This window comes from Sarcophilus harrisii, chromosome 2 (assembly GCF_902635505.1).
Source record: "Sarcophilus harrisii chromosome 2, mSarHar1.11, whole genome shotgun sequence".
Taxonomy (NCBI): domain Eukaryota; kingdom Metazoa; phylum Chordata; class Mammalia; order Dasyuromorphia; family Dasyuridae; genus Sarcophilus; species Sarcophilus harrisii.
The window spans coordinates 167,500,065-167,524,641 of NC_045427.1; the positions used below are offsets into that span (position 1 = coordinate 167,500,065).

General features: G+C 33.8%; 1 protein-coding gene across 1 annotated transcript in view; it reads left to right on the forward strand.

Moving 5' to 3' along the window:
• Nucleotides 1-23,073, forward strand: part of FERMT1 (fermitin family member 1) — a 56,524-nt gene extending 33,451 nt beyond the window's left edge. The window contains exons 10-15 of the mRNA XM_003758201.4: nt 2,288-2,412; nt 5,255-5,361; nt 6,733-6,954; nt 10,586-10,710; nt 16,614-16,755; nt 21,119-23,073. Of these exons, the coding sequence (XP_003758249.1) occupies nt 2,288-2,412; nt 5,255-5,361; nt 6,733-6,954; nt 10,586-10,710; nt 16,614-16,755; nt 21,119-21,292 (895 nt within the window). The 3' untranslated portion in view covers nt 21,293-23,073. The remainder of the gene's footprint in view (nt 1-2,287; nt 2,413-5,254; nt 5,362-6,732; nt 6,955-10,585; nt 10,711-16,613; nt 16,756-21,118) is intronic.
• Nucleotides 23,074-24,577: the final 1,504 nt, after the last annotated feature.

Sequence of the window (24,577 nt, forward strand, 5' to 3'; positions counted from 1 at the left end):
GATACACAATGTGTATACATTTTGTATATATGTATACAGTAATATTTATATTGTTCTTTCCCTCTTTCTTTGAGTTCTGTGATAACAGTATGGCTAGGTTAGCAATTGTATTCCTATTAGTGATTTTTTGGCTAGAGTACCAAAATGCTTTTTTGAATGATTAGATCAATTCACAGCTCTACCAAAAGGGCATTAATATGTTTGTCCTATCATAACTTCTCCAATTATTAACATTTTCCATTTTTGTCACCTATGCCAATCTGATGATAGCACCTTGGTGAACTTCAGAGTTATTTTAATATACATTACTATATTTTTTAGTGACTTCAAGATTTGTTTTTTTTTTTTATAAAATTGTTAATATATTATAATTGTTGTCTTTTATGAACAATTCAATCATAAATTTCTTTTTTTTTTATTTAATAACCTTTTATTTACAGGATACTATGCATGGGTAACTTTACAGCATTAACAATTGCCAAACCTCTTTTTCCAATTTTTCACCTCTTACCCCCCCACCCCCTCCCCCAGATAGTAGGATGACCAGTAGATGTTAAGTACATTAAAATATAAATTAGATACACAATAAGTATACATGACCAAAACGTTATTTTGCTGTACAAAAAGAATCAGACTCTGAAATTCAATCATAAATTTCAAAGAAAAACTATAGAAAAAAATTTTCTAGGTTCAAAACATTAATCTGCCTTGTCAAGATCTTTTTGGATCCTATAATCTGTTGTTTTATTTATTCTTCCTAATTTTGTATTATCTGTATATTCGATTAGAAGCCACTTATGTCTTTATCCAAGTCATTAATAAACATGTTACATAGCATAAGATCAGGTACATATCCCTGGGGTACTCTATAAGAGACTTCATCCCAAATTAACATTAAACCTTTAATGATTACTTCTAGGCTCCAATCATTCAATAATGTTGCTCCATTGATGTTGTCCTGAGGTCCATAGGAAACCTTTGTATCTAGTGTTGACCCAAAGGGGTAGAGTGGGCAGTGACTAATGCTGCTGAAGGTCACAGGGGTCTGTCAGCTTACCCAGTACTGAGCTGGGGGGTCTAGTGCTAGTGTCTGGTGTGTGCTGAAGGCAGTAGGTGTTTCTGCATTTCTCCAGGATATAGTGAAACACATGGTGGTCTCGCAGTTAGAGGCTATTTGTTAGCTTAGGCATTCATAGAGTTGATGTCTTCCTGTTTGTCTGTGACTTTCTAAAACGTGTGGATGCTTGTCCACTGGACGTTGCCTGTTTATCCAAGGCTTTGCTGAAGCATATTGAGGTTTTCAGAACTAGAGTCTGCCATTCCCCTAGCTATGCTGAAGCATGTGCAAAGTCCTGATTTTGTCATTTGTCTGTTCCACCACAGTAGGGCTCAAAATCTATTGCTGGTTTGCAATAAGTGAGACTTGCTGCTGACTTTCTGAAAAGCTTCCTGTCCTGGACTGGGTGCCCCTTTTACACAACTGAGACAGACCTTTTCTGCTTATTTTCCAAGCTTCTTGGATTAAAAGATCATTTCATACCATCTTTTTCCTGGTTCTGTTAATGCAGGGTTTGTTTGGGGGTACTCTTTTATGGTTGTTTAGAGATTAATATGGGAGAATTACAGTGATATACTGCTTACTCTGCCATCTTGGCTCTGGGAAAACTCCCAAAAATATTTTTTAAAATTTGGTTTGTTCAAATCTCAGCTAGTATTACCTTTTAAAAATGTATTAATTAAAAAATAATTTCTCTTTAAACTAAGGTAATTTTCAATGTTAACCAGAAATTTTTTGATAATTCTCTTAAATATGTCATGTAGGAACTAACAAAGTTTTGTACTTGTTCACATGAACAATATTATTTTCTTTCCAAGAACTGTTCTAAAAGTCCCCAGGCTTTTGTTTTTTCATACAAAAACCTAATTTCAAGTTTTTATAAATAAATTAGTAGGCAGCTGGATATAATTGAAAAAGAACAATACCTAGAATCAGAAAACTTGTATTCAAATCCTCAATCCCAAATCTGTTACTAACTGCCTGTGTAACTGAGCAAGCCACTTAACCTCTCTAGCCCTGAGTTTCCTCATCCACAAAATGAGGGCAGTGGACTAAATGGCGTCCTTCCAACGCTAGATTTTGTAATCCTCAAATTTCAAAAGGATTTAATTTATTATGAATTGTATGAAAGGAGCACTAGAGGAAAGTAGCCTTTTTTGTATCCTTTTCAAAATTATATGTTCATTTGTTTTTCTTGGAACTACTAAGCTATTATTCTTTCATTTTCAGGGCCAAAAAACTAACATTAAAAACTTTCAAACAATATTGGTTTGTTTTTAAAGACACTTCAATAGCCTACTTTAAAAATATGGACCTAGAACAAGGAGAACCAGTTGAAAGACTACATCTTAGAGGTAAGAATATTCAATCTCAGATTGAATTATCATGATTAATCTAACAGGTTAAAGGTAGAAAATCCTTGGAAATTAGGAGATTTAGTCCAATGGTAAAATTATTTTGCATGCCCTTGAAAAGGATGTTTCATCCTCTACCCCAAGTATAATCTGCTTCAAGGTCCCATTCCACATGTAGAATAAGCCTCTTTTTGGCACTATAACTTCTTCAATCTAATATCTTGTTTATGAAAAACTTGCCATTAACCAGTATTTCCATATATTTAGAGAAAAATAAATGATGTTCCCTACAGTGATGCTAAGGTACTACAAGATCCTGAAGTGCCTTTTGACTAATTGAAGTTTAAATTTAATTCAGAATAGTTTTAGCAATGTTTTTTATTTTATTGCACTCTAATTGAAGGTAGTAATTCACGTATGACATATATGATATCTTACTTCCTACTAGGGAGGAGGTATATTCTTAATGTTAAATGAGTGAATAGTAACTGATAACCAGACTATTTGATTAATTATATTCCTTGCCATATTGAATGAAAGTAAACTGCATTTGATTTATTTTAGAGTTTTATTCTTAGTAATAAGTATATATGATTTAAGGTCAACAATCCCAAACTAATAAATTACATTGTTACTATATCTGAAGCAAATAATGGAGTAATGAATAATTTTGCTTTTTCAATCAATTATTAATGACTTCTTGTTAAAAAAAAATCTGTTTTTTCTGTTCCATGTTTTAAGAGAAAAACCTAAGTAAAGATCTAATATTTTATTTCAACAAACAAGAACTTCCCACATTGGCAAATGTTGTCTAGGTACTAGCAATACAAAAATAACTAAAATACAAACCTTTATCTTAAAAAAAGCCTATAATGTAACAGTTTTAAAGTGATACAAAAAGGGAGAAGAAAAAGTCAAAATTTGGCAAAAAATTTTTGACAAATATCATGAGAAATTTGGAAGGAAAGAGCTCACATCCAAGTTATGAAGGAATCAGAGAAAAAGTTCAAGAAGGAGAGCTCACGATTTCATCCCCCCTTGAAGGGAGGAATTTCAACAGTTATAAAATGGGGAAATCCTTTTTTGGCAGGGGGAAATAGCATGAGCAAAGAGAAGGACAAAAATGGAGAACAAAGAAAAGATTATACAGTTTGGCTAAAGTAAGTCATGTCATAAGAAAAACATTTAGGTTGGGATAAAAATGTGGACCTGTCTTTTGTCTCTTTTTATGTTCCCAAAACTTAATACAGTGCTTGGCTCATAGTAGGTTTTTAATGAATATCTATTGATTGATTGACTTTGAAAGTCAGAATCTGAAGGAAATAGAAAGCCAATTTAAGTTTTTGAATAAAGAGGTCATGTGATTAGAACAGATTACTCTAGCAGACACATTAAGTATGGAACAGAAAGGAGTTAAAATGAAGATTAACAGACCAGTTTGGAGACCATGTAAAGTGAAAATAGGAACTTAAATTTAAAGCAGCTACAATGTGAGGGGAGAGGTACAAGTAGCATCACAAAAGAAAAATCAATGCAACTTAACAGCTGTTTGGATTTTAGGGATAAGGGAAAGAAAAGAGCTATAGAAGAATTTAAAAGTGTAAGCCTGGATAACTGAAAGGTTAACAACCTCATCAATAGAATTAAGAAAAATGTAATAAATTTCAAGGTGATGATATGATTTCTATTTGGATATATTTTGAGGTATTAGTGGTGGTACATCCACCTGTATTCAGCAGAAAAATGTGGAATTGGAGCAATTGAGAATGGGGAGGAGAAGATATAAATTTGGAAATAATCTGCATAGAAATCTAAATACAGATATGGGTGAGATACTATATGAGTTCACAGAAGATGAGAATGAAGGGAGGGCCAAGGACTCCAGAGACAAAAGAATAACCAGAGAATTGAGAAAGCCATAAGGCCAAGGGAAGAGAGAGAGTACCAAGAAAAAAAAATGGTCATCCACAATATCCTGTGCTATTTATCAAGGAAGATGAGGGCAATAAATCAGAGACTGGGCATTATATTTAGAATTCATTACTGCCCTTGGAGAAATCCATTTCAGTAGAATAATGTGGATGGAAGCCAGGTTGGAAGGAACTGAGGAGAAAGTAGAGAAAGCGTAGACTTCTCTGTTTAGAAGTTTGGCAATGAATGTGAAGGGGAAAATATGTTATATTGAGAAGCAGAATCAAGGAAAGGTTTTTCTATTTTTAATAAAAGAGAGGTAGATATGTTTCTTGACAAAAAGGAATCCACAGAGAGAGATAATGAAGATGATCATAATGATAATTTACATTTCTAAATATTTTACAGTTCACAAAGGATTAGGGAGGAAGAGAATTATCATTCCTGCTGAGGTGTTATAAATGGAAGGAACCATGAATAAGAACACAAATTTAAAAGGAACTTTAGGGACTAAGTAGAGATTAGTTACAAGCAAAGCAAATTGGGGATTTAAGGAGAAAAGATTGGATCCAGGGTTGTTGGAAATAGTAAATAATTGTTGGATAAATGAATTGATGTATAGTAAGGACCCAGTTGAAATTAAATAGCAAAATTTTTAATCAGCTTAGTCAAAATTTCAGGATTTCTTCCAAGAGGGATCAGCATCTTGGAGAGAACAGATAAGAGAGGAGTAATATAATTTCAAGACCAAGAGATTGCAGTCATAGAAGATTTAGAGAAGTTCAGAGGTAAAGTTAAATTTGGATAATATTAGAATGTAAGGCATGACTAAGCTGATGAGCAACTTCATAATTAATAATCCACATCCTTTTCATAATATGTAAAATTGAATCCTCAGAAATCAACTGCTTTCCCTGCCCTTTTTCATTAGGCTGTGAAGTTGTACCCGATGTAAACGTATCAGGGAGAAAGTTTGGAATCAAGTTGCTAATCCCTGTGGCTGATGGTATGAATGAAGTATATTTGAGGTGTGACAATGTGAGTAAAACAGGTGAAATTGAATGAATGCTTAATTGTTTAACATAACAATTAGTGTGTCAGCAAATAAAGGATTTTCTCACTTATATGCTATTAATGTTTGGAGGGATTATTGATTCAGTTCCCTCTAACTTTAATCATTATTCTTCCCTTTTATACTTTCAAAGCTTAGATCAGAGAGGAAAATAAGAGTGTTTATACAGTAAGCAATGATAAAGTCTACTTGTGATTTCCTTTTCAGTATCCCTGTGCCATTGGTTGCACACTCCTATAGTAAGATCCAGGCAAGAGAGTAGTCAGTGGATGGACTGGACTATAAGGTGGCAAATGCAAATGAACAAATTGTTTTTATTTATTTCTCCTAAAGGGAGAATAAGGAAAGGAAAGCAAATGTTGGAGAGTGATATCTTCAAACATCTGTTGTTTTGATTTATTCATACTCAGTCATTGATTTGTTTTATTTTTTTGCTGAGGCATTCAGGGTTAAATGGCTTTTCCAGGGTCAGCTAGTGAGGGTCAAGTATCTAAGATCCAATTTGAGCTCAGGTCCTCTTGACTCCAAGGTCAGTGTTCTATCCACTGCACCATCTAGGTGCTCCTCCATCACTGATTTATTTAAGTGCCAGTAGTATCTAGCTGTGGTGTTAGACACTGCACAGAACATCATAGAATTATCTGCACTGCAGCAACCTATTAACACTACAGAGTATTAGTTAGCAATTTTATGCTAGGTAATTTAAAGGAAGAAATTGTAACTCGTTTTTTTTGGAAGGAGAGAGAAATCATACCAGTAATCTTATGGTATAAGGAGATCCTAATAAGGAAACTCCCTCTGCCAATACAGCTGGATACCTGCTCTACAACTTACACTCTTAAAAAGTTGCCTGCATCACTGCATTAAGTGACTTCCTCTGTCACATTGCCACTAGATGTCAGAGACAATACATAAACCCAGGTTTTGCTGATTCAAATTCTAACTCTGTGGTCACTCATATAATTATCCTCCTATAACTAACTTTTTTTGGGGGGGAAGGGAAAAAGAGGAGTTGGTAAGACAATCCAAGTTAAACGACTTGCCTGGGATCACACAGCTAATTCAGATTCAGGTCTTCCTGACTCCAGGACTGGTAATCCTCCTAGCTGCTCCTATAACCTACTTTTAACGTCATCTTTTTATTGTGTCAAAAGTATTGGTTGTCTGTTATAGTGGAAGCCAGTATACAGGCAATACTGACATATCTTCCTGATAATATGAAAAATATAGTTACTGTCGATGATGTATTCTTTTTTTGGGGGGGAGGGACCCACAACTTCTACTAAAGTACATTGTTTATGATAATATTTTAGGTTCCTGTCATATTTGTGTTATAGGAAAATCAGTATGCCAGATGGATGGCTGCTTGCATCTTAGCTTCAAAAGGCAAAACAATGGCTGATAGTTCCTACTGGTCTGAAGTAAACAACATTCTTTCATTTCTGAAGATGAAAAACAGAAATACAACCTCACAGACATCTTCTGATCCCGAATGTATGGATATGAAACCAGAATGTTTTGTATCACCCCGTTGTGCAAAAAAATACAAGTCTAAACAGGTAAGTCTAACATTTGCAGAGATATAGCAATGTTGGCAGAGCCTAGAGCCCCTGGGTCTTCACTCCAGAAAACCTAGAAGATTCAAAAATTTAACATATGCTGCTCCTAAGTAAAAATAGAAGTAAATGAGGAAAGCGCAAATTCAAACATCAGCCAAGGAGAGGACGAATGAACTTTGGAGTGGAGTGAAGGCTGTTTACTTTTATGTTTTTCTCCTGACATCTTCTAAGGAATTCCCCCTTCTAATATGCCCTTCCCTGGGACTGTGCCTTTACCCTTTTCCTTTCCAAGAAGACCAACTCCTCTCCTGCTTTCTTTCCATAAGCAGTGATATTTTTCTCCAATAAGAGTATCTACTTTGCTGAAGCCTTTCTGGTATAATAGAAAACAGTATAGAACTTCAAACCCTACAGGTTAGATTAAATGATCTCTGTCATATTTTTTAGCTATTAAATTCTATCCCCTAAGCCACCAGATTAACTAATTTTATCTTTTACTAAACTGAATTTATATTAATTGCTTATTGTATTACATACATTCTGAATTACAGTTTGCTCAGAGGCCCCTTTTATATTTTTTATCCAATTATTTATTCTTGACAATGGATATTGGGTCTAAAGTGACTGGTTATTAGCATGGTTTATAGTAATTCTTAAGTCAAAACATGAATCAAAAAAGAAAAGAGGGAAATAATTTATAATTACAAATAAGGATATTAATAATGAATACTTATTGAGCAATTTCCTCTATAGGCACTATTCTATACAATAGAGATGAAAAGGATATATACTGATGATGATAACAATTTAAAACAGCAGTAACAATAACAATAGCTAGCATCTGTGGGGTACTTTAAGGTTTGCAAAGCACTTTTAAAAATAAATACTATCTCTTTATCTTCATAACAATCATAAGAGGTAGGTACTATTATTTACTATCATTAACCCCATTTTACAGCTGAGGAAACTGAAGTCCATAGATGTTAAGTGACCAGGGACAATTTGAACCCAGGTCTCTAACTCTAGATCCAGTTTTTTATCTATTAAATTACCCACCTATCTTGATAACATAGACTTAAAATTTTAGCAAGATTTAAATGTTTAAGATTCACTTAATAGGACATCCTAAACAAGTACAAAATAAAATGTAATGTACAGGGAACAAGAATAGCAAATTGACAGGGACTAAGAAAAGAATTGTAGCAAATATTCAAAGTAGAGCTCTGATTTTTATATGAAATTGTCCTTGCTTTCATCTGATGTTAATTCTCTCCTCTTTCTCTTGAAATTACATTTTATTACTTTCTATTTACTTATCTAAGTACGTGTCTAATCCTCTCTCTTTTCCCCCATACCCTATAAGATGTAAGCTTCTTGAGGACAAGGTTCCTTTCATTTTTGGCAGTATATACTATTTTTTTTGGCCTAAAACTGCAGAATCTAGGAAATTAGTATCAAAAAACAAAGTCTGGTGCTTTCTAAAAAACAGTAATAGCAAATATTATTACTGGAACATTCTGCTGTTTTCAGTTTCAATTATTTAAAAAGCCACACAACACATTTATTAAGTGCCTACTATATAAAAGGCACTATTAGGTACATATGTATGTTAGTACAAAGATAGGACATAGGTCCTACTCTCAAGGATCTTAAAATACAAAATGGAAGACAAAACAAATTTATAATTGACTGTGACTCAATATGTGATAGATACAAGAGAAAGACCCAGACAAAGGGCCATAATAAATTTAAGGAAAGATAGACCACTCGAGCTTATAAATCAGAAATACTTAACTAGGATCCATGAAGTTATTTCTTTTAAAAGAATTTTTTAATTCAGTGTAATTGGTTTTCTCTGCAGTCCTATGTACTTTGTACATTTAAAAAGATCATTCTGAGAAGGAATAGACAGGTTGCCAAAAATGGAGGTGGAGAGGAGGGAGGGTGATAGTCCATGATCCAAAAAAGGTTATGAGAGCTCAGTAGAAGAGGATAGAAAGGGGAAAAAATATAACTAAGATCAGGGAAGGCCTCATGGAAAACCAGTACCTGAGTTGAACCTTGCATGAAAGGGAGAGACTTGAATTAAAGAAGATGAAAGAAGAGTTCATTACAGGAATAGCAAAGACTTCTAAATAGGAACAAAAGATTCAGGTAATTCCACCAATTAATAGATAGGTCCTTGATTATCTTCTGGGCATGTCCTATCCTCATAAGCATGACCTTTTCTTACCAATAATTTTAATTCTATCCTTGTCCCCATTTGAGTTGAAGTCCAAACATTCATATTTTCTATTAAGTGCTGAGTAAATCCAAACTCATCAGCTTCGTATTCCAAAGCCTGATCCCAGAATATCATGTTTATCTTATTTCACAACACTCTCTGTCAATTGTTACTTCACAACACTCCCTGTCAATTATTACATGTTGTCCAATAAGAATACTCCCCATTCTCAAAATTTACTCTCCCCTTTTCCCTTTTATTGCTTGTAATATGCATGTTCCTCATTCCTGATATGCTTTTCCTCAACTTCTTCAGATTTTCCCTCAGTCTTCCCTATTGAAATCTTATTGTTCCTTCAAGGTCATATGTCCAAGGCTAGTCATCTCATTGTGCATTATTGGTAAGAACTCTTAACATTTCAGTGAAAATTATTTCACATCATTAGCCTTTCTACAGAAACCCTTATAACATGAAAATCACAATGATGTTTCTTTAGGAATTTGTGGTTTGTAATACTCTCATATATATTTGGCCTTCAAAACATCATTCTTGTTAAGTAAACAAGTCAGGTATTGTTATTTTTGTATCACAAAGAGGAAACTGGTGCAGGTGGATTACTTGGCAAAGGATACATAATTAATAACCCAGTCCAACAAATATTTATTCAAGCACCTGCTATATGCAAGGTGTTGGTGATACAAAGACAAAAATGAAACAGTCCCTCAAAAATAAAAGTCCCTCATGGAAATTCTCTTCTAATCCACATACTATATGAAATATTTTCAAGACCAAAAAAGAAGGGAAATTTCAATATCCTTTCTAAACTTTACGTATTTCAAAATCATTTCAAATATGGTTCCAATTTCAAAATGTAAATGACTGTTTAATAGAACTTCTTTGATATCCAAGGAGCATTCCCTTGCTCCAACTAGTAAATCACATTTGGTCTGGAAACTCCTGAGTTCCAGAATCATATCCCTATCCAATTACAAAATTGCATACTTGGGACTAGAACCCAACTCTGAAGTCCAAGGATTTTTCCAATATGTAACACACTAACACAAAGGATTTCTGCCAAGAACTCTTCCAGGATGCAGAAGAGAAAGTGTGACTAAATAAATGGTTTAACAAATGGCAATTTCATCTGAGCAAGTTAGTGGCTATTTAAAATAAAGTGAGAGCAGTAGACTAAGACATGATCAAATAATACCTGATAATACATTGTTAGTGGATAACTTTCACTTTGAATTTTGATTTCAATGTCTTAAAACAATTAAGGAGGAGGAGGTTATTTTAGAGTCATTCCTAGAATTCTTATTATCTTCTTTGAAGATTATTCTAAAACTAATGATGATAATAACAGTCATTGGCCTTCAAAAGTTGTCAGACCATTCTTATTGTTCCTAGTTGGCAGCTCGAATTCTGGAAGCCCACCAGAACGTGGCACAAATGTCTCTAGTTGAAGCTAAGCTCCGTTTTATCCAAGCATGGCAATCCTTACCAGAATTTGGGCTCACATACTACATTGTCAGGTAATAACAACATTGTTTATTCTTTCTTATATAGTTTGATTTTAAATGACTTACTGGGAATTTGGTTCATTTTCTATTGGTATAAATTTATATTCTACAGTTTTACTAATAATCAAAGGTTTTTTGGCAATTAACAGAATTTTTTATATGATAAAATAATGCATCCACAGTATAAGAACCCTGAAATGCAGTTAGAAATGGTCTAAATTTGTTTTTAAGAAACCTTAGTTGCAGGGAGAAAAGTCCAGTCCCTTAGTTTCCTAAAAGTAAATTGTAGCTCCTCATTGTCCTTTTTAAATCATTATTTATGGAGTTGAATTTGATCCTCACAACATATACAATATTCTAGGTACTTTATTTCCATTATAGACATGTGAAGTATCAATTTAAAATATCAAACAATGCTTTTTAAAATATACTTTTTATTATAAGCTTATCAGTAACAAAAATTTCAATTTACAAGAGCAATAAATGAGAATTATGACCATGAATGCTTTTAGATGCAATTTGCTTTTTAAGAAGTATTGTTTATTTCAACATATTACTTGTATTTAGTAGTATGTGATCAACATCACATATATATTTATATATTAGCTACATCTAAAAAGCACATATAATTATCTGTTTTGACACTGACAGAATGACAGTGATTCAACATCATATATGTATATATCGTTATTATATATACATATACATACATGGTTACATATATATTATATATATAATGATTTTAGATCACATTCTGCCATCAAAATAGTTAATGGAGCCTCTTTTATCCCCTATAAAAATTGCATTATAATCTCCTTTCTTTCCCTCTCCCCTCTACATATAATGTCAGAAGAAAATAGCAGCAGACAAAATGGTTTCAAATAGGGGTATAAATACATACTGAAATTCCCATCCATCATTCCTTAAGATTAAAAAAGAAAAAGAAATGTTGTTAGTCATTTTCAGTCATGTCTGATGTTTCATAACCTCATTTGGGTTTTTTGGGGGCAAAGATAATGGAATGGTTTGCCATTTCCTTCTCTATCCCATTTTACAGATGAGAAAACTAAAGCAAACAGGGTTAAATGGCTTGTTCAAGACACACACACACACACACACACACACACACATTCATTATTATCCAAGAACCCATCTTCTCCCTCTAAAAAAAAAGTCCTCCCTTGTTAATAAATGTGCATGTGGTCAAGTGGTTACAATAAAACTTTTTTTTTCAACCAGACTGAACTACGAATGCTTATTGCCCCTTTCTTTAGAAGTGAGCTTTGGAGCCAAAATGGATTGTATGACTATAGAATAAGAGAATTTAAAAATTTGAAGGGGCCCCAGGAAACAAGCAGGCCAGTTTCTTAACTTAGGGTCCATGAAATTATATTTTTAAAAAACTCTGATAATTGTATTTCAGTATAACTGATTTCTTTTGTTATCCTATATATTTTATTTTAAGAATTTAAAAGCATTATTCTGAGAAGGGATCCATGCCAAAGGGGTCTATGACACAAAAAAAAGGTAAAGAATTTCTAACCTAGTTCAATCCATACCCATAAGGAATTCCCACAGTTATAATTGTATATTGTATAATATGTTATTATTTGCAACCATTTCCTCCAAGGAGGAAAAAAAACCACTAGCTTCCAAGGAAGCCTATTTTACTGTTAGACAGCTCTAATTGTAAGGAAGTTTTTCTTGACACTGTCTAGATTTAGTTCTTTGTAATTTCTACCTTTTGCTCTTGGTTCCAGCCTTCGGAGCCAAAGAGAATAAGCACAATCTATCTTCCATGTGACAGCCCTTCAGATATTTTGAAAATAAATTATAATGTGCTCTTCCCTCATCTTCTCTTTTAAAAAATTATGGTCTCAGTTCCTTTCACTGAGCTTCACATTATTTGGACTCCAAACTCTTCACCATCCTGGTTGGTTTCTCTGGACACACTCTACTTTATCATCGTCCTTAAACTGACACCTCAACCTGAACAAAGTACTCAAAATGAGGTCTGGTAAAAGCACAGGACGGTGTGACAGTCACCTCCTTATTTCTTGAGACAATGCTTCTCTTAATAGTTCCAGATTTTGTTTGTTTGTTTACTTTTTGAGGGCCAGACGACACTGCCAACTCACATTGAGCTATCTCTCCACTAAAACACCTAGTTAGTTACTCTTGTTATTTTAAGACAGACTAATGCTGTCTAATGATACCTTCCATACTATAATTCAAATTAAGATTTTATATTTATAACTATTTAATTTTATTGGATTTGATCCAAACTGTCAAAAGCTCTTAGGAATCTGACTTTGTCGTCCCACAAGTTAGATGAATATGCTATGTGGCCTGGGTGCTAAACCCCCTTTCCCAATTAACTACTCAGAGACATCTTCAGGTACAAAGAGAAAGCATTTATTTAGTCCCTGCAGGGAGAGGCCCAGACACACACCTGGGAGCCATCCCAGCTTCCACCATGTACTTGTGGAACCTGACAAGCCAGAAGTAGAACATCCAGATAAATAGGAAAAAACGCAACCCTTTTCATTGGATAGACTAAAAGGACGTAACCATCCTTAACCAATGAATGGTCACCAATGTTGTCTGCTTCCTGTGGGTCACATCACTTCCTATAACTTCACTACCTTCTGCATCCCAGAGTTTGAGGTTCTTCCCTCCAGAGATCATGTGACCCCCACCTCCCAGGGTCCTTCCGGGACCCAGAGTTCAAAGCCCAGTCTCCCAACTCTGGGAACAGGGATCATGTGGCTCAATACTGAGAAAACTTCATCCCATCAGTCCCATTCAATGCTATCTATGCCATTATTCATAGCACAGAATCAAGCACAGATCTCTGATGTACTTCTGGAAACCTGTTTCATTGACATTAAGCCATTAAAATCTCCATTTTGAGTTTAATTGTCTAGTTCCACATCTAAAATTTTATATAATCATCTATTCCATATTTTTTCATCTCCACAAGAATGGCATATAGTAGTGTACAAAACGTTTTCTAAAATCTAGATCATCCTTTATTACATTTCCTTCATCTATCGTTTTAGTCTCATTTCCTTTTTTTGACAGTTATTAAAGTGGAATTTGGCATAAAAACTACACTAGTTCCATGTAATTACAGCTTTTCTTTCTAGCTATTCACAAATCATCTCTTTAATGATGTACTCTTGAATTTTTCAAGGAATTGAAGTTAAGCTTCCTGGGTTATATGGCAGACTTTATTCTCTCCCCTGTTTTGAAAATAAGGACAATACTTGCACTTCTCCCATTTTTCATCATGTTTTAGTTCTTCCAAACAGTGGCTTAGCAGCCATATTTGCCAGTTCTTTTCAGGAACCAAGGATATAGTTCATTTGGGCCAGGGATTTGAATTCATTAAGAGCTCTTTTACTAATTCATTCATTACTTATCTTGGTTATCAACTCCCAGTTACCCATTGTCATTATTTTGAATGTCAAGTAATTCTCCTGGACAGAGATAAGAAAACCAAAATGAAAGTTGAGCAGATGTCTTTTCTCTGCTGACAGTTATTATCATCTGATCCATCTCCAATAAAAATGCTGACCTATCTTTGATATTCCTTTTTCTCAAAAAAAAAAAAACAAAAAAAAAAAACAACTTTTCAGCTTCTCATAGCTTCAGGACACTCTGAGCTATTTATATTTACCCTCTGTGAACTGAACCTGCTTGTCTTTTGTACTTCTTATTTGAATTCTTTGCAGATCCATATTGATCTTTTTAGCCAAATCCTATTTTTCCTCATTATTAGAATTGTTTATTTTTGTGACTTAAGAATTTCATTTTTGATTGTTCCATCTACCGTAGGCTAACTTCCCCCTCTATAATTTTGTCAGTTTGAAACTATTCTTCCTCTGACCTCTTTAACATTTGTTTTCCTAGAATCTAGGTTGAATGTCAGACCATGCCCAAATGTCCTTTATTCATAATCATAAATTCCTAACTCTAGAAGGTTATCTTAGCTTTGCTCCCTCCCCATCCCTTTGGTCTTGTTTCATTTTTGTTCTGACTTCAAATGTGTCCAATTCCCTTATCTAAGAGAGGAGGAAATTGCAACTCAAGAGTTACTAAATTATTTGGCCAAGGTCACATAGATAATAGCATTAAGTGAAATCAAAACAGAACCTAAATCTCAACTTCCAGTTTTCTATTCTTTATATTTTACCTCCCTAAGGTTAAAAAAAAAAAAAAAAAGAAAAAGGCAGCTAAGTCCTTTACAATGCTTAACTTTATAAAAAAAATAAAAAAGGCTTTATTCCTGAAAAGTATGTGCTAATAAAACCTTTTGAAAGTTGATTCACATATTTGAAGAAATTCTGTGATTACTACTATAAATAAAGAGTTGCCATATCATTTATCCTTTTTGTTACATAGTAGGAAAAACACTAGATTGGAATTTAGGAGAATCTAGAGTCTAGTAATAGCTCTACAGCTAACATATATCATCTTGAGCAAGTCAGTCTACCTCTTTAGAATTGAGTTTCCTCTCATATAAAATGATGAAATTTAACTAGATTATTATTAATGTTCACTTTTGGTCCAAAAGCCTATTATTCAATCATAAATCTAGCTGGTCAGGTCCTGGCTTTGCATAAAGCATAGTTATGGCTCCTCTCAAAAACTTGACTTCATCCTTTGCCTTATCTGTAACAACTTTCCCCTAACAGGAATAGTTTTAGGGGATCCATGGCTCTCCTGTTTCCTGGAAAAAAACTAGCTAATATTTATTTATTGTCTCCAAGTTATAGTTAGAAAAGAAAAAAAAAAAAAACATTCTTAACTCATCCCAACAAAGTAACTGAACCTGCAACTATTCTGTTATTCTGCTGTGTTCTTCTAGAGTTAATCCCCCTGAGGAAGAGTTATTCTACTAGCCCAAGGAAAGTATCCCATGACTTTCTATTTTCCCAGCTTTTCCCTTCTCCCTGAACTGTTACCCTCATTTTTTTCTTTTGCTTCCCCCTATCCATGCCCTACCTTTCTCCTTACCATATGTGTTCTGCTCCTGTTTTGATGATTCATAATAATGTACCCTGACAGTCTTAAGTGCAGTGGTTTTATGATTATCAAACTTTCCATGATTTGATCTTTCTTGTGCAGCATATGGAAATATGTTTAGAAGAATTGTACATGTTTAATCTATATTGGATTAATCGCTGTCAAGGAATTTACCAATATCCTTAATAAAATGTGGATGCGGTAAGGTGAAGGGAAGAAGGAAAATTTGGAACACAAAGTTTTGTGGAGAGAATGTTGAAAACTATCTTTGCTTCTATTTTGAAAATTAAAGGCTATTATTAAAAAAAAAAAAAACTTTCCAAAATATGTGAACCAGGAGCATTGATCATATTTACGCACAATGGTATTCAGACATAACCCTTTAGCCACTGAGTTAACGATTCACTCATATAGTTTTTCATTTTGTCAGCAAAAGGAGTGGAAACAGGTGAGATTGAAGAAATGTTATGGCATATAGCATGGGAAGAATTAAGTTACATTTTCATTTGATGCTATATTTTCTTATATGTACTCAAATTTTCACTGCCCATCTTTCCTCTATTAATGAATTTTATTTAGAGATTTGAGGTTAATGATATTTGATATCTGTTCTTGTGTGCCATCAAGAAGTGAATTTATAATTCAGCGTCATTCTTTCTTATATAGCCTATATCACAATAAAAAGGTGTACTTCACTAGAACTTGTTGATGAATTGTCTCAGCCTTTTGTTATCCTAGTGGAATGGTTTAGAGATATATGTATCTCTTTTGTCTTTTCCAAAAAAGAGAATTGAGTGAGAACAATTTATCTAAAGTTCTCTGTTATTAAATGATTTCCAGTTAAATCTTGTTCTCTTAATGAAATACAATCATCCTTTTTACAGGTTTAAAGGAAGCAAGAAAGATGATCTTCTTGGAGTATCGTATAATAGATTAATTAGGATAGATACAGCCACAGGGGATCCAATTACAACATGGAGATTTGCAAATATGAAACAGTGGAATGTAAACTGGGAAATCCGTCAGGTAAAAGTAATTTCTTTTTTTCCCCTCCTAAACAGATGTGTTATTCTAGAGAATTGTATGTTATTCCAGAGAATTGTAGATGGTTTCAAAGGAGGAACTTTTGATTCAAAAGCTAACAAGCCACAAAGATTTTGTAATTGTATATAAAATAATCCATATTTAATTCTAGTCAACTTTTTAAACATGTAGAGACCAAAAAAATAATTGAACTGACATGGCAAAATTGTTTAATTCACATTTTGAAATACAGAATCTCCAGCTCCCTAAAATTGCTGAGCTGTACATGACATTTAATTGTACTTCATTCAGTATAAGCTTATGAGAAAGCTTAGATTCATCTTAGAGAACATTGTTGAATAGCTGCCAACAGATTCTTTTGTTTTGAGCTTTAAGCTCCATTTGTCTAAAATAATTTTACTTATGAAAGAAAAAAAAAGCAGTTAAATGACTCATTTGCACAGATTGGAAAAGATAAGCCTGTTAACACCAAGAACCCATAATCTTTAGGCCCTCAATAAACAATCAGTGCATTTCAGAAAGAATCACAAAACCTCAAAGTTGGAAGAAAAGACTTGTAGCATGAATCTGAATTCAAGTGGTTATCCATCCATATATGGATGGATATCCATATATAAAGATATTCAGTAGAGGGGAAGCAACTATTTCTGGAGGCCTACTACTCTAAACCAACTCTAAATATTAAAGAAGACTGTTTCTTTTCAAACCTACATTCTGTTGCTTCTTTTTCTGCCATCAGAGCCAAGCAGATCAAATCTAATTGTGCTCAAATCATACCTGATTGCAGTCATCATGTTCCTCCTGAGTCTTTTCTACTCCAGACTATACATCTCTAATTCCATCAATTGATCCCAGTATGACATAATTTTGAAACCCTTCACCATCTTGATTGTCTTTCTCTAAATGCTTTCTAATTTACCAATATCCTTAATAAAATGTGGAGCACAGAATTAAACAGAATACTTTACATGTGGTCTGATCATGTTAGAAAGCAATGGGACTGTCTCCTCTGTGTTCTGGGATACTTCACCTTTCTTAGTGGGTTCTTAGTTCAAATTAACTTTCTTGGATACCATATCACATAGTAAGCTCACAATTCTCTAAAATCCTAGATCTTTTTCAGGTGAACTTCTCTCTAGATATAATTCCCTCATTTTATATCTCAGAAATCTTCAAAAGTGAACTTTTTTTAAGTCAAGGGTAAACCTTGGCACAGTGCTTGGCACATAGTAAGTGCTTAATAAATCATTCATTGAATTCATTAAGAGTAATTCCCTAAATTACTGGGTTTCAAGAATTCATAAAATTAAAGAATTTGAGTTGAAAGGGACCTAAATAAGTCATCTAAACTTAAAACTCATCTTAAACTTGTCATTTTAAACTTTTTCCATGCTTGACCTCTTTTCGCCCAATACATTTCTACAGAACTCCTGGTATACAGGTATATAAAATAGGTATGCAAATAAAATGTTTATAGATAATAAATCATAAAGAAATTTATTTTAAAACAATTCTTTACTATACATATAATTTCATCATTTATTAAAGATAAAAGCAAATTTGCATTCAATTAAGATGGATGTGCTTATTTGTTTTTACATAAAAAATTATATTTTGGTGGACTATTTGATACTTTTTACTGTTATTAACTTTTTCATGACCTCTATGAAGTTGCAACTTACAGTTTAATAAGCTTTGACCTAGTCCATTCCATACCTTGAGAAAATCTCACTATAATTTTACTGAACCAGAAACTTTCCAGTCTCTACTTGAGGAAATACTAGGAGAAAAACTACACCTACTCTTTAGGCTACATTTTGAGATAACTATTTTTAGGACTTATCTAAAGTATTTATCAATTCTTTTCAAAGATCATTCTTCTAGACAGAGAAAACAGATGAGATGAACAGTTCTGCCTTTTTTCCCCCTTGAATTGCTATCATCTCCTCAACCTTGAGCAGTCTTATTTATTCCTTTTCTTGATTTTCTTTTTTTTTCACCAATGAACTTTAAAAAAAAAAAATCTTTTGTCCTTAGCTTTTCTCATTAATTTCACCTTTTCTTCTAACATTATTTTTATAGCATTATATAATACTTTCCATTCATCCAAGTGAGGCTATATGTCCTAGAAATGTTGGCATAAAAAAGTGGTAAACTTAAAAAATATATATAGAAGCATATAACATTGGAAGGTTAGGCTCCAATTTCACATAATGTGGCTTTTTCTTGGAACTTGAGTTTCCACTACCGATCTTTTATTCAGTTTTTATGTAGCTCTTTAAGACTTGCAAAGTGCTTTTACAAATTTTATCTCATTTGAGCCACACTAGTACCTGTGAGGCAGGTGCTAGCATTATTCCTATTTTACAGATGAGGAAAGTAAGACTGAAAGATGTTAGGTCACTTCCCCAGGATCACATAACTAGTATATGTCTGAGATAGAATTCATATTCATATCATCCTCACTCCAAGTCAGGCACCTTATCCATTATACTATATAGTTGCCCTTGATATGAATTTTTATTTAGAGATTTGAGAATAATTGTATTTCACATTATCTGTTCTTGTGCATCAGCATGAAAGAAGCTTACAATTTAAAGGGATGGATTTTAAACTTAGCCTTTCCCATGTCATTTAAATAAAAGTAAAAAGGTGACCCTCAGGTCTTATTTCTGTTTTCTGTACGTGTCTTTTTTTTATTAAATTGTTTATTTTTTTTTCTGATTATACATGTATATTAATTTTTTGTACATTTTTTTAGATCTAAGTTCATTGAAAGAGTTCTTTGGACTTTCACATTTCATTTCCTCTTTATAACTTGAAACACTTTTTTTTTCTCCTTTTCAGAATTATTTTTCCTTGTTTATGTATTCTTGAGAACTTCTTATCCCTTCTAGACTGACTGTCCCCTATAGAATTCTAAACACTGGTATTCTTACCTATTATTAGCTACTCCTAATTTTGACACAGCTTGAGCAAATGTTCAAATAATTGAAGTTCCCCATCATCACCATTGTATCATATGGCTGAATTAGGCTTAAGTTCCATTTTCCAAACATTCCCTTTTCTTTTCACATGGTATGGCATATGTCAGTGACAATATTGGTTCAATTCTTGCCTCAGTGTCTCCTCCTCCAGCTCTCTTTCACCAAGTTCTGATCCTCTGGTTCCTTGATTTTCCTCTTATAAGTATATATTCTTAATGTAGTGCTATCTTGTCCCTTCCAGTTAAGGTTTATCTCTTCAGAGGCTTGCTCTGTCATGGGTCTCATCCGTCATACTTAGGAGTTCAGATATATCTCTTTGCATTAGCTCACAGCTCCTACACTGTGCATTTTAGTACATGCATTGACATCTGAGACCATGGACTTTATTACTTCTTTTTTGGTGGATTTTGTTGAATCTTTTCTTTTGTTGGAGTTTCTGGGCATCTCAGCTACTATTTTTCTTCCTACATCATAGCAACTTTCTGTGATATCCAGGTCAGTAGATAACATGTCATTTTTTTCTGCTACCTTCTTCTTTCTTAATTTAAAGTCCTTTTAATTATGTAATTGAGAGTTGAAAACTGGCATTCTGGCATTTGTTATTATAGGGACAAGCATTACAATTAGATTTGTAAGGTTATATGTGAATACATTCTTACAATACACACACACACACACACGACCAAGATTTCATAATCTGATATTTTTGTGTCCTTAAATAACTCTGTAAAAAGCATTTTTACTCTTCCAGCAGAAATCTGTGAGGATGGTGTAGTAAGGACACTTAAAACTCTAAAGTCACTCTGATCTTGGACAGTCAGCATTTATTAAGCACCTGTTATGTGCAAAGCAAACTACCTAACTTCTCTAGATCGCCATTATAATAGTTGCAAAAATGAAGAACTTAGACTAAGAACTTAGACTTAAGTATCTTCTATCTATCATCAAAATTTTCAAATTGCCTTTCTCACCCTTTATTATTTGTGGTATAAACTTACCTCCTATAAAGAGAACACCTTTTTTATTCACAGCTTGCCCTATAATGTAGGGACTACTTGAACAGTATTTGCATCTCATATCATTCAATCAAATATTGATTAAAGACCAATGACTTTCAGAATTTATTTCTTTAAAAGTTGCTACCACAAGAGGGCACCAAATGAGCAGTAAGTTCCTTATTCCCCTAGCCACCCCCCACCCCCCTTTATTTTTAAGCTAAGTAAACTGTTAATTGTTTGCAGACTGTTTCACAAGAAACCAAAGTCTAAATAATCATTAACAGCATGTTGAATTCCAAGATATGATTGCCTGTCTCTGTAGATTTTTTTCTTACTTGTGCTCTGCATTTTTTCCCCCAGGTTGCCATAGAGTTTGACCAAAATGTATCTATTGCTTTCACTTGCCTAAGTGCAGATTGCAAGATAGTACATGAATATATCGGTGGCTATATCTTCTTATCTACCCGTTCGAAAGACCAAAATGAAACACTTGATGAAGAGCTCTTCCACAAATTAACTGGAGGTCAAGAGTGAAACAGCTGACTTGGTTGACCTTTGCATGGTTTTTGGTTTTGTACATAGGTTTTTTTTATCCTTTGACCATTCTTGACCAATACAACATAAATACTGTAATACTTCCCATGTTAAATCCCTAGCAACATCTTTCCCTTCTTTTGTTACTAGCCATTGAACCCACATTTTGTTTGATGCACAAGCCCATGCACATTCATTCCCTTCCTTCCCAAAGTATTGTCTATGGTGAAATTACTTGAACCTGAATATTGTGACCTAAAGTTTGCTTTCAGCCCTCTGGTGACAACAGATTAATGGAGAAAGATGTAAAGTAAAATAGTTCTTGTACATACTCAGAAGCAAATATTTGGTATCACTCCCATGAGGTATCCTGAGATGATCCCATCAAGGATTCTTTCTGATTCCCAGAGGAACTAGAACTTATCAACAAATTTTGAATGATGTTTCCTGTTCTGAAGCTAAAAAATGAGAAGAAAACTTGGAATTCAAGAGTAATATATATATAGAATAAGATCCTCTTATATCTAATTCTCTGACTAGACACAGATGAGGCAAATCAGGAAACATCTTTCAGCCCATGGGAACAAATCTCAAGATTTAAGGCCACCTCTAAGGCTTAACTTGATCCTTGGACCCAAGGACCATGTGGTTCATGTAATAACAAATATATTTGAAACATTTCCTTTTGACAGAAACTGATAATTTGATCATAACTCTGGTACTATCAAACTTCAGTAAGTATCATTTATATATCTAGGTTCCTAATATTTCAGTTTATGGATTAGAATAATTTGAAGTATACAGTCTATTTGTCACAAAGGACAAAGTTGTGTATAATATGTCAAAATGAGGCTTTAATTTCAACTGAAAAGTTTGTATTTCCCATTTGTCTGTGATTTCCATAATAACTTTAACAGATATTGACTGAGTTTGATCAAATTTTGTCCAATTTTGTCTGCAAACAAGAGTTACGGGATAAAATTCAAATTCCATTTATGGGTACTTGGCTATCCGAAAGAAGACAATGTCAGTCAAATGAAAGCTTCCAAATGAGTCATTTGTACTCAGTAGAGATGCACTTTACAAAAAGTCTAAATTTTAGACTAGCTCATTGTCCTCTTAGAATATTAAATTTCTAAATAGCCACAAGAAGTCAACAGGTATTTATTAAATACTTACCATATGCCAAGCATTGTATTAAATAGTCTATACTGTTCATTCTTTCTTCTGTGTAAAGCCTTTTGAGTCCATATTCTTCATAGCCATCATTGTAAAATTTTACACTTATACATGCAATTTAAAACTACTTACTTTTCTATCTATATTAGATGGGGAAAATCCATTTAATTTTTTTATATGGATGGGTATAGGAACTAGAAATAGGGACGATGATTTCCTTGGTTGAGTACACTCCTAAATGAGGAAGTTGCCAATATAGGCTGACTTAGTACCTTTTCTGCACTTGGGTCCTTTTTAATTTTGAACTTGACAAATGCCAGATAAAATAAGTATCTCCTTATACATCATAGAACAGAGAAAAGATTTTATATGTAACTGAAAATCCAATATATACAGTCTGCTTTTCTTTTAAAATATCAGATAACAATTCTACACTTATAGGCTGAGAGTGAACTGGAACACTGAGAGTTCAGTGTGAGAGTCACATAGTTAAATGTTAAAGGCAGGTCTTGAGCCCAAATCAACCTGGTATAAAGACTGGTTCTCTAATATTATGTCTTGTACTTTAACTACACTAATAAAATACACAAAGTTTGTTGGTATTTTTTGGGATCAGTATTGTTCTGGCCTAATTAGCCCTTTTTCATATAGCTGTCTATAAGCTAAGGTAAGTTATGTCTGCTTTTTCTGTTGTTATTGTTGTGGTTTGCCCTTCGTTCTCCAAGAGGATCAGACATCAGTGAGGGAATGCCATGATATGCAAGTAAATTGAATTTAAATGAGGGAGGGCTGGGCAAGGTCATCTGCCTCACTTCCCCTCCAGAGTCATTTGGGTCCAGTGGTAGGACATAGATCAAGATGACTGCAGTTGGCCTTGGAGGAAACAGGAGATCTTGACCTTTTTAAGCTAATATGATTTCTCTGTTACTAAGAGAACACAGCTTTCTGATTTCTTTCATGCTTCCTCATAACTCCAAAAAGAGGCTAGTTCTTATTTATCCATGGAAAAAAAGTAATACTCATAATCTGAACAGATAAGGATGATCTGAAAACGTCAGTTTATTCATGAATTTCAAATTATTTATGATGTCAAAAATTCCAGTGTAACAAGAAATAGCACTACAGTTCTTTGCTACTCTTTCCACCTTTGAGAAGAATACAAATGACCAAGATAGACACTGAAAACGTGGAAATAGCAATTTCATAGTGAATTATAGATTCAATATGAGTCAGGAGTTTGATGAGGCTCTTTGAAAAAACAATAGGATCAAAAATTACAAGCTTTCATGAATAAGGGGATCATTCTTCTGCACTGTGCCATGGTCAAACCAATCTAGGAGGTAGGAATGAGGGAGAACATTCCACACTTGGGAAACAGTGAAAATGCCAAGTCAAGAAATGGAGTATTTTGTACAAAAAACAGCTGTGGGGGCCAAGGATGATAGATTTGGAGTACATAGAGAGGAATAAGCTATTAGAAGAATGGAAATGCAAGAAAGAGCCAGGTTATGAAGGACTTTACAAGCCAAACAGGAATGTTTATTTGTTCCTTAGAAGGAAATAAGTATTATTTATATCTACGATATTCCAGACACTGCATTAAGTGCTTTAGAAATAACACATCATTTGATTCTTACAACAGTGCCCTTTGAGGAGGGCACTGTGATTATCTACATTTTACAAATGAGTAGTCTGAGGCACAAAGTCTTGACTAGTCCAGAGTCACACTAGTGACACACAAACTAGCAAGTGTCTGTGAGGCTGAATTTTAACTCAGTCTTCCTGACTGCAGGCCCAGAGCTTGAATCATTACCATCCAGCTGACTGTAATAAGGAGTTCCTGGAGTTTATTAGTATCTGAGTGATATGGTCATACCTGTGCTTTAGAGAATCAATATGACAGCTTAGTGGAGGATGGACAAGAAGCTTGAGGTCAGGTGACCGGTCATTAAACTATTACCTGTAGCAATAAAAACTTGAATCAATGGTAGCAATATCAGAGAGGAGACTAGATAAAAGTTGTTATGAAGGCAGAAATAACTGGACTTGGCAGCTGATTAGGTAGAAGATAGAATCAAGGTTGTGAGCCCACAGTAACAGAGTATT